General features: G+C 40.7%; 1 protein-coding gene across 1 annotated transcript in view; it reads left to right on the top strand.

The window, feature by feature from the left end:
* The first annotated feature begins 4743 nt into the window (after positions 1–4743).
* Positions 4744–11558, top strand: part of gpc5a (glypican 5a) — a 381628-nt gene continuing 374813 nt past the window's right edge. Inside the window, exon 1 of the mRNA XM_061974735.2 lies at positions 4744–5079. Coding sequence (XP_061830719.2) covers positions 4935–5079 — 145 coding nt within the window. The 5' untranslated portion in view covers positions 4744–4934. The remainder of the gene's footprint in view (positions 5080–11558) is intronic.

Genomic DNA, 11558 nt, shown 5'->3' with positions numbered 1-11558 from the left:
GTTCAGTCTGTGTGCATTTGTAATTACACAACTGGTCAAAATAACTGGTTTCCTCTAAATGTATACATGTACCTGAATATTGCAGAGCCGTTAAGCACAATGTTATATTACAACTGATTTTGATTAGTGACAGACCTCTTGAGTTACTAATAACTCCCAATAAATTAGATGTTAACAGATTAGTGTATTGAGGTTCATTTGTGTCTTTATTAGGAAATATTTTTTTACACCAGATTATGCTGATAATTTGAAAATTACCTGTGAATGAAAATTGGTGTTAAAAATTCAGTGTAAAATTAAAGCTGCAAGCAGCATTGGTCGGGCCCGCATATTTGGCAGGTGCTAGTCCTAAGTGTCCCAATACTATTGTCCAGTTTTAGTCCTAAGTGTCCCAATACTTTTGTCAAGTTGTAGTCCTAAATGTCCCAATACGTTTGGCCAGTGTAGGTGTCCCAATACTTTTGTCCAGTGGTAGTCATAAGTGTCCCAATACTTTTGTCTACTTTTAGTCTGAAGTGTCCCAAGACTTTTGTCTAGTGTACCTACCTTGTCTGCATTGTGTGGGCATGTTGGTGCTTCCTGCTTTTAAGCAGCCATCTTAAAAAAGCATCAGCGCAGCGGTTCTTTGAAGGCTCATAAAATCAAAACCGGAGCAGTTAGAAAAAAAGCGCTTCTGTCGTTGTAATCACAAGGGTTCAATCTCTCTCCTGTGTTAGTTTGAAGCCGAAAAGACAAACGCACTCAGAGGAGATAGTTTTTGAAGGAAGGTGACCGGTTTTTACAAAAAAATTGTTTTGAAGAGGGAATAGCAAACTTCCTGTTGATTTTTGCTGGGGGTTGTCAATCTATGAAATGTAGGTCTAATTGAGACCTACATAGAGGTTTTTGTTTCATGTCTCTCCGACCTTTCCAGTGGGAGTTACAGGCAGTTTTGTCTTTTTTTCTTCTTCAGAGGAGCAGTTTTTTTTGCGTTTTATTAAAAAATTGCAGTAGAGCGCAATTTTGAGATTTGGGGTTAGTTTTTTTATTAGATCCCAATTTTTGCCAGTCCTGATGTGTGTGTTCAGTTTGGTGAGTTTTGAAGCGTGTTAAGGGGGTCAAATTACAGCTCAGAGGCAAAAGTTACTGTTTTTAGTACTTTTTTGTCTTGAACTTCCTGTTGATTTTAGCCCGAGGATGTAAAATTATGAGAACTAGGTCTAAGTCAGACCTACATAGAGGATTTTGTTTCATGTCTTTCCGACCTTCCTAGTGGGAGTTACAGGCAGTCTAGTTTTTTTTCTTCCTACGGGGCGCTAGAGCGCAATTTTGAGTTTTGTGGTTCGGTTTTTTTTAAAAAAAGGCAATTTTCGCAGGTCCTGATGTGTGGGTCAAATATGGTGAGTTTTGAAGCATGTTAAGTGGGTCAAATTACAGTTTAATGTGGCGGCGGAAGAATAAAGAATAATAAAACCTTACAAATACAATAGGTCCTTATGTCCCATTGCATAAGGTGGGAGTCCTTATACAATGGGCCATGCGGGCCCTAATAAATAATGCAGAAAGAGTGTCAGCACATCACAGTAGCTCCTTTGACTTCCTTCATTTTACTTTATTTTTGGTGTTCTCAACTTTCTTGCTTTTTTTTTTTTTTTTAATATAATCACTTATCTTTGAACAATTTCCCTTGTGGATCATTAGTTTGTCTAAGTCTAAATAAATACTGCTTAAAAACTCAAGACCCACTTCAGGTAAATTAAGACCGGAGCACTTAATTGGCTAGTTCTGACAAGTTGGATTGTTTCAGTATTAAAGAATGAGTTTTGAAACTGCATAGAATTTTTATCCACTAACCTTTTTGTACAATTAATTTTTTTTAAGTCATTAGTTACGAGTTTCAAGGAATATACAACTTCCAAAACTAGAATTACACATGAAACTTTCCTACCCCGACAACAAATGCTCATCCATCCATCTTCTTCCGCTTATCAGAGGTCGGGTTGCGGGGGCAGCAGCCTAAGCAGAGAAGCCCAGACTTCCCTCTCCCCAGCCACTTCGTTGAGCTTCTCCCTGGGGATCCTTTGGGAGTCTTCCCAAAGTGTCCTGGGTCTTCCCAGTGGCTTCCTACTGGTTGGATGTGCCCTAAACACCTCCCAAGAGAGGCGTTCGGGTGGCATCCTGACCAGATACCGAACCACCTCATTTGGCTCCTCTCGATGTGGTGGAGCATCGGCTTTAGTTTGCCCTCAACCTGGATGGCAGAGCTTCTCGCCCTCTCTCTAAGGGAGAGCCCCACCACCTGGTGGAGGAAACTACTTTCGCCGTTTGTGCCCGTGATCTTGTCCTTTCAGTCATAACCCAAAGCTCATGACCATAGGTGAGGATGGGAATGTAGATTGACCGGTAAATTGAGGGTTTTGCCTTCCGGCTTAGCTCTTCACCACAATGGATCAATACAGCGTTACTGAAGACGCCGCACCGATCCACCTGTCGATCTCACGATCCACTCTTCCCTCACTCGTGAACAAGACTCCAAGGTACTTGAACTCTTCTACTTGGGGCAGGGTCTCCTCTCCAACCCGGAGATGGCACTCCACCCTTTACCGGGCGAGAACCATGGAATCTGTGCTGATTCTCATCCCAGTCGCTTCACACTCAGGCTGCGAACCGATCCAACAAGAGCTGAAGATCCTGGCCAGATGAAGCCATCAGGACCACATCATCTGCAAAAAGCAGATACCTAATCCCCTCAACGCCCTGACTGGGCCTAGAAATTCTGTCTGTCTAAAAGTTATGAACAGAATCGGTGACAAAGGGTAGCCTTGGCGGAGTCCAACCCTCACTGGAAATGTGCCCGACTTACTGATTGATTGATTGAAACTTTTATGAGTAGATTGCACAGCACAGTACATATTCTGTACAATTGACCACTAAATGGTAACACCCGAATACGTTTTTCAACTTGTTTTAATCGATTCAGGGTAATGCGGACCAAGCTCTGATACTGATCGTACAGGGAGCGATTGATTGATTGATTGAAACTTTTATTAGTAGATTGCACAGTACAGTACATATTCTGTACAATTGACCACTAAATGGTAACACCCGAATAAGTTTTTCAACTTGTTTAAGTCGGGGTCCACGTTAATCGATTCAGGGTAATGTGGACCAAGCTCTGATACTGATCGTACAGGGAGCGATTGATTGATTGATTGAAACCTGTATTAGTAGATTTCACAGTACAGCACATATTCCGTACAATTGACCACAAAATGGTAACACCCGAATAAGTTTTTCCACTTGTTTAAGTCGGGGTCCACGTTAATCAATTCATGGTAAGCGGACCGCGACAATCAGACAGAGGAGTGAAAACAAATGGAATAAATCAAATACTCAAGTTAAACATGCAAATCATACAATCAGTTTTTTCATAACTGAATTTCAATGTTGGGCTCCGCCAAGGCTGCCCTTTGTCACCGATTCTGTTCATAACTTTTATGGACAGAATTTCTAGGCGCAGTCAAGGTGTTGAGGAGATCCGGTTTGGTGGCTGCAGGATTAGGTCTCTGCTTTTTGCAGATGATGTGGTCCTGATGGCTTCATCTGGCCAGGATCTTCAGCTCTCACTGGATCGGTTCGTAGCCGAGTGTGAAGCGACTGGGATGAGAATCAGCACCTCCAAGTCCGAGTCCATGGTTCTCGCCCGGAAAAGGGTGGAGTGCCATCTCCGGGTTGGGGAGGAGATCTTGTCCCAAGTGGAGGAGTTCAAGTACCTCGGAGTCTTGTTCACGAGTGAGGGAAGAGTGGATGGTGAGATGGACAGGCGGATCGGTGCGGCGTCTTCAGTAATGCGGACGCTGTATCGATCCGTTGTGGTGAAGAAGGAGCTGAGCCGGAAGGCAAAGCTCTCAATTTACCGGTCGATCTACGTTCCCATCCTCACCTATGGTCATGAGCTTTGGGTTATGACCGAAAGGACAAGATCACGGGTACAAGCGGCCGAAATGAGTTTCCTCCGCCGGGTGGCGGGGCTCTCCCTTAGAGATAGGGTGAGAAGCTCTGCCATCCGGGGGGAGCTCAAAGTAAAGCCGCTGCTCTTCCACATCGAGAGGAGCCAGATGGGGTGGTTCGGGCATCTGGTCAGGATGCCACCCGAACGCCTCCCTAGGGAGGTGTTTAGGGCACGTCCGACCGGTAGGAGGCCGCGGGGAAGACCCAGGACACGTTGGGAAGACTATGTCTCCCGGCTGGCCTGGGAACGCCTCGGGGTCCCACAGGAAGAGCTGGACGAAGTGGCTGGGGAGAGGGAAGTCTGGGCTTCCCTGCTTAGGCTGCTGCCCCCGCGACCCGACCTCGGATAAGCGGAAGAAGATGGATGGGTGAATTTCAATGTTATTAAATGAGATTGTCAGCATCATTTGTTGTAATAAAATGCAGTTGCATAAATTCGTTGCCAAAAAAAAAAGCTTTCCTAATAGAGACATTGATCTTATGTAATCTAATTCTTATCTGTACTGCAAAGTTCAAATTTGAATGACAATAAAAGGAAGTCTAAATCTAATCTCCGTTATATTGTGACGTCTAAACTCCATTGTAAAATAAACAAGCCACAAAGTGTAGTTACACTTCATGTCCGCAAGATGCCGCCATCGCTCAGGGCTCCACCACGAGTACTCCATAGGAAAGGAACAGGTAGCAAGACGGTACCGCCTCCCCCCGATGTGAGGACGGTTCTTCCCGAGTTGGACAGCGTGCATGCCGGCATTAAGTTTGCAGACAAGCAGCTCACAGCTCAACTTTGTGACCAGACTTAACCAATCTTTTCTCCGGATCTGCACCACCACGACACCCCCTGGAAAGCTACGATGTGATCTGGACTTACCTGAACGGGACACTTGCTCACTTTCTTTTTTTTGAAGATTAGTTTGGATAAAGATAAATTCTCCTAAATACTCATGATGGGGACGAGTAGCATTTTTCTGTTGGCGTGTTTTGCCGGCATTGGTTTTGGAAACACGCAAAAATGCGACGAAGTGCGCAAAGTTTTCCAACTTCGGCAAATTGGACCAAACCAGTTGCTGCCTTTAAGTCCCAGACCAGGTAAACAAACATTTCGTACTGTTTTCCTTGTTCCTGTTACATTGTGTTTACATACAGGTTGTTTTTTTTTACGCATGGAGAAGCTTATCGATATGTAAACATTCTCATATCAGTGCAGCTGTCAACCTTTAACTCGAAAGGAGAGTCCACGAATGTGTGTCATATTAATATGCTGACAGTGGCGGGCTGTGCGTTTCCCACCTAGGCATTCAGTGATGTCCTACTTTAATAAATACCCCTCAAAATACCATAATTTATGTCACCACATGACCACGGCTGGAGAAATGCTATACAGCCACACACTTGTGCACTACTGCGTATTAAATCACCTCAACAGTGTACAAAACAGGCTATATTTCGGCACATTTCAAAATTAATGAACCCGCATCAGCATTTAAAACATACCTTATGTGGTACTGTCAAAGTTAAAATAATTGTAAAGAACATAATAAATGTGGAAAAATAAATGCAAATATTTGAACTTTTTCTTTGTGAGTTAAAAAAGTGAGAACCGATGATTTCTCCGTTGGCCGGGTATGACTCCGGTGCCCTTTCCTGCTTTTCGCAAATTCCAACTTTTGACTGGATTCTCACTTGGGAGTGACAAGTGAAAATCCAGTTACAGTCACGTTTAGCGTAAGACTACCTAGATAGGCTACTGTCAACAACTTGTGATCTGATTGGCTATCGCAACTGTCTATCAACTGTCTATCCGGCAGAATTCATTTGGCGATGGCAACAAGCCAGATAAATTCTAATTGGACGTGTAAACATTCTCATATCAGTGCAGCTGTCAACATTTAACTCGAAAGAAGAGTCCACGAATGTGTGTCATATTAATATGCTGACAGTGGCGGGCTGTGCGTTTCCCACCTCGGCATTCAGTGATGTCCTACATTAATAAATACCATAATTTATGTCACCACATGACCACGGCTGGAGAAATGCTATACAGAAACACACTTGTGCACTACTTTGTATTAAATCACCTCAACAGTGTACAAAACAGGATATATTTCGGCACATTTCAAAATGAATGAACCCGCATCAGCATTTAAAACATACCTTACGTGGTACTGTCAAAGTTAAAATAATTGTAAAGAACATAATAAATGTGGAAAAATAAATACAAATATTTGAACTCTTTCTTTGTGAGTTAAAAAAGTGAGAACCGATGATTTCTCCGTTGTCCGGGTATGACTACGGTGCCCTTTCCTGATTTTCGCAAATTCCAACTTTTGACTGGATTCTCACTTGGGAGCAGTGTTGGGACTAACGCGTTACAAAGTAACGCCGTTAGTTCCGGCGGTAACTAGTAATCTAACGCGTTATTTTTTTATATTCAGTAACTCAGTTACCGTTACTACATGATGCGTTACTGCATTATTTTGCGTTACTTTTTATGTAGTATAAAGTGTGTTTTATCGGAGCGCTGCTGTGTCATCGTTCTGATTCTTCTTGTGTCACAAGCCGGAGAAGAGAAACGTGCGCTCTGTGTGGGTGTGTGGGGAGGGGAGGGAGGGGAGGGGGGCGTGTCTGATCATGGCGGAGCCAGAAGTCGAGTTTGCTAACATGGAGATATTTTCACTACTTTTCTTTTGTCCAGCACAAAGAAAAGAACATTTTAGTTAAATGTAAATTGTGCTTTGGATCAAAGATCCCATCTACTGCCCAAAACAGCAATTCAAATCTGCTGAAACAAGCTACATAAGCAACATGCTTCGACGAAGCTAGTAAAGAGAGACAGAGACTCTGATGCCACTTCACCTCCACCATTTAAGGATTAATTTTGCCTCTTCTCATCATTCACCGCTGAAGGTACACACTCTGTCAATCAATGTTCCCTCTAATTGTTCATGTGTGTGAGCAAACGCAAAAACTCCCTGAGCATGAGTGGAGCCCATGTGAGCAACTTTAGACGTGCACACTGTGGCTACACCAGCAGCACACCTGTCCCAAACCTGACTAAATAACAAGTTCAATCTCCATCCATCCATCCATTTTCTACCGCTTGTCTCTTTCGGGGTGGCAGGAGCCTATCTCAGCTGCATTCGGGCGGAAGGCAGGGTACACCCTGGACAAGTCCCCCCTCATCACAGGGCCAACACAGATACACAGACAACATTCTCTTATTATTATAATCAAATGACAGCAGTCATTTCCATTTCTAATATAAGTGTTTAGGCCCACTTATAATGACAATAACAACAAATATTGTTTTTCATGAACTGTGTACTTGTATTGTTTGTCTGGGTGGAGGTCCTGCTTTGGAAATAGTTTGTACCCCTTTCATTTAGTTCCCATTAAAACATTCACATGTTGCACAATGAGATGTAAGCAGGGGATCATGTGTACATTCCTGCAACTTCCTGTTTGTAAAAAATATATTTTTATTAGTATTTATTTAATATACTAACAGCATTTAATAATTAATATTTATAAATTAAGATTCCTAATAAATGACACTAGAATAAGCACACATTTGATTGGTAAATCATAGAGTAACGACCTGGAATTACACTTTATGTGTGGTGTTGGAGTTGTCTGACTTTTTGTGTGGCTGTAAACGCATCACTGGCTAAGTGCCATATGTGCAAGTGTTGGCACACGTGAGAAAGAGCGAGTGGCTGCTGTTGATATAACAAAGTTGCTTTTGGTCTGGTTTGTACTGCAGAAAATGACCACTTTTGCTAGATATCATTTTTTTTTACTAATGTTTTGGTGATGTGTTTATGGCCGACAATAAAGAGTTTTGCTCAGTAAAGAAAATGCCTGGTTAGGCTTTGTGTATGTAGTGTGTGTCTTTCTTGGTTTACATCTATGCTGTTATTATGCTGTTTGTTACTTATGTACGTTATGTTGCAGCTATTTAAAATAGTTTTGTCAATTTGTTCTGGCCAGAAACAAATTGGCCTTTGTAACATATCTTTGTCTTTGTGTGTTGTATGTAGAGCACATTGCTTAGCAGAGTTGAGTGATGCAAATGCATGTCAAGTTGATCAACAGATTGTATTATTCTCCAGTGCAATAACAGTACTGAAATGAAGGCTAAAAGGGCATTAATGGGAGCTTTAAAAAAAAAGAAGAAAAAAAGAAGTAACTAAATAGTTACTTTTCACAGTAACGCATTACTTTTTGGTGTAAGTAACTGAGTTAGTAACTGAGTTTCTTTTGAAATGAAGTAACTAGTAACTGTAACTAGTTACTGCTCTGCAGTAACTAACCCAACACTGCTTGGGAGTGACAAGTGAAAATCCAATTACAGTCACGTTTAGCGTAAGACTACCTAGATAGGCTACTGTCAACAACTTGTGATCTGATTGGCTATCGCAACTGTCTATCAACTGTCTATCCGGCAGAATTCATTTGGCGATGGCAACAAGCTAGCTAAATTCTAATTGGACGTTTAAACATTCTCATATCAGTGCAGCTGTCAACATTTAACTCGAAAGGAGAGTCCACGAATGTGTGTCATATTAATATGCTGCCAGTGGCGGGCTGTGCGTTTCCCACCTAGGCATTCAATGATGTCCTACTTTAATAAATACCCCTCAAAATACCATAATTTATGTCACCACATGACCACGGCTGGAGAAATGCTATACAGAAACACACTTGTGCACTACTTTGTATTAAAGCACCTCAACAGTGTACAAAACAGGCTATATTTCGGCACATTTCAAAATTAATGAACCCGCATCAGCATATAAAACATATCTTACGTGGTACTGTCAATATAGTAATATTTGTAAAGAACATAATACATGTGGGAAAATGAATACAATATAAGAACTTTTTCTTTGTGAGTTAAAAAAGTGAGAACCGATGATTTCTCCGTTGGCCGGGTATGGCTCCATTGCCCCTTCCTGCTTTTCGCAAATTACACCTTGTGACTGGATTCTCACTTGGGAGTGACACGTGAAAATCCAATCACCGTCACAGTTAGCGTAAGGCTACCTAGATGGGCTACTGTCAACAACTTGTGATCTGATTTGCTATCGCAACTGTCTAGCATCTGTATATCCGGTATAATTCATAAGGCGCTGGCAAAAAGCTAGCTGAATTCTGATTGGATATGTAAAAATTCTCATATCAGTGCAGCTGTCAACCTTTAACCCGAAAGGAGAGTCCACGAATGTGTGTCATTAATATGCTGCCAGGGGCGGGCTTTGCGTTTCCCACCTAGGCCTTCAGTGATGTTCTACTTTGTCCGACTTTAATAAATACCCCTCAAAATACCAAAATTTATGTCACAGCATGACCACGGCTGGAGAAATGCTATACAGAAACACACTTGTGCACTACTGTGCATCAGATTGCCAGATGGAAAAGCGTGATTCATCAGTCCAGAGAACGCGTCGCCACTGCTCTAGAGTCCAGTGGCGACGTGCTTTACACCACTGCATCCCACGCTTTGCATTGGACTTGGTGATGTATGGCTTAGATGCAGCTGCTCGGCCATGGGAACCCATTCCATGAAGCTCTCTGCGTACTGTACGTGGGCTAATTGGAAGGACACATTAAGTTTGGAGCTCTGTAGCAACTGACTGACTGACAAGGACAGCCTTTTGTCACGTCCACTTTTTCTCCATATAAACAGCGTGCCGGCCCAGTCACGTTATGACATCTACGGCTTTTGGAGAGTGCACACCTGCACACACAACAAGAAGGAGACGAAGCAGAAGAACGAAGAAGAGACAGTCATGGCGACGACGAGTAAGAAGAAGAAGTACGCTTTGCAAGTCATCAGAGAGGGTGTCGAGCATGTTTAGAAAGATAGTGACAGAGAATAGAACGAGGATGGACAATTCAACCCTAAACTCACTCCTTTCCTGCAAATTACATTTCACAGATGCTGCCCATACCTATGCTCCTTCAAAGGCTGTGCTACTGGCTGCAAAGCATTGCACTTTCAAATGCAACAATGAGTAGAGGAGTGTTATGTGTGTGTGTATATGTGTAAATAAATGAACACTGAAATACAAGTATTTATTTTATTGTTATATATATATATATATATATATATATATATATATATTAGGTCTGCAACAACTAATCAATTAAATCGTTTAAAATCGATTATGAAAATAGTTGGCGATTAATTTAGTCATCAATTCGTTGGATCTATGCTATGTGCAGAGGCTAGTTTTTATTTTATTTTTATTTTTGTATTTTTATTTTTTATTAACCTTTATTTATAAACGGCAACATTTACAAACAGCTGAGAAACATTAATCAAAATAAGTATGGTGCCAGTATGCTGTTTTTTTCCCAATAAAATACTGGAAAGGATAGAAGTGTAGTTTGTCTCTTTTATCCGATTATTAATCGATTAATCGAACTAATAATCGACAGATTAATCGATGATCAAATTAGTTGTTAGTTGCAGCCCTAATATAAATATATATCCATCCATCCATCCATTTTCTACCGCTTATTCCCTTTGGGGTCGCGGGGGGCGCTGGAGCCTATCTCAGCTACAATCGGGCGGAAGGCGGGGTACACCCTGGACAAGTCGCCACCTCATCGCAGGGCCAACACAGATAGACAGACAACATTCACACTCACATTCACACACTATATATATATATATATATATATATATATATATATATATATATATATATATATATATATATATATATATATATATATATATATATTAGGGCTGCAACAATTAATCGATTATAAAAATAGTTGCCGATTAATTTAGTCATCGATTCGTTGGATCTATGCTATGCGCATGCGCAGAGGCTACTTTTTTTTAAATTAAATTAAATTAAATTAGTTATTTTTTGTAATTTTTTTATTAAACCTTTATTTATAAACTGCAACATTTACAAACAGCTGAGAAACAATAATCAAAATAAGTATGGTGCCAGTATGCTGTTTTTTTTCAATAAAATACTGGAAAGGATAGAAATGTAGTTTGTCTCTTTTATCCGATTATTAATCGATTAATCGAAGTAATAATTGACAGATTAATCGATTATCAAATTAGTTGTTAGTTGCAGCCCTAATATATATATATATAGCAGTTGCAGCCCTAATATATATATATATATATATATATATATATATATATATATATATATATATATATATATATATATATATATATATATATATATATATATATATATATATATATATGTATGTATATGTATATTAGGGCTGCAACAACTAATCGATTAAATCGATTAAAATCGATTATAAAAATAGTTGCCGATTAATTTATTCATCGATTCGTTGGATCTATGCTATGCGCATGTGCAGAGGCTACTTTTATTTTTTGTAATTTTTTAATTATTATTTTTTTTTAAATTTTTACTCTACCATCCTAGTCATGTCCGTTGTGTCCTTGGGCAAGACACTTCACCCTTGCTCCTGATGGGTGCTAGTTAGCGCCTTGCATGGCAGCTCCCTCCATCAGTGTGTGAATGTGTGTGTGAATGGATGAATGTGGAAATACTGTCAAA

The sequence above is a fragment of the Nerophis lumbriciformis genome, linkage group LG15, assembly GCF_033978685.3.
Source record: "Nerophis lumbriciformis linkage group LG15, RoL_Nlum_v2.1, whole genome shotgun sequence".
Taxonomy (NCBI): domain Eukaryota; kingdom Metazoa; phylum Chordata; class Actinopteri; order Syngnathiformes; family Syngnathidae; genus Nerophis; species Nerophis lumbriciformis.
The sequence above is the reverse complement of the archived record's forward strand: the minus strand, read 5'-3'. Positions and strand labels throughout refer to the sequence as shown.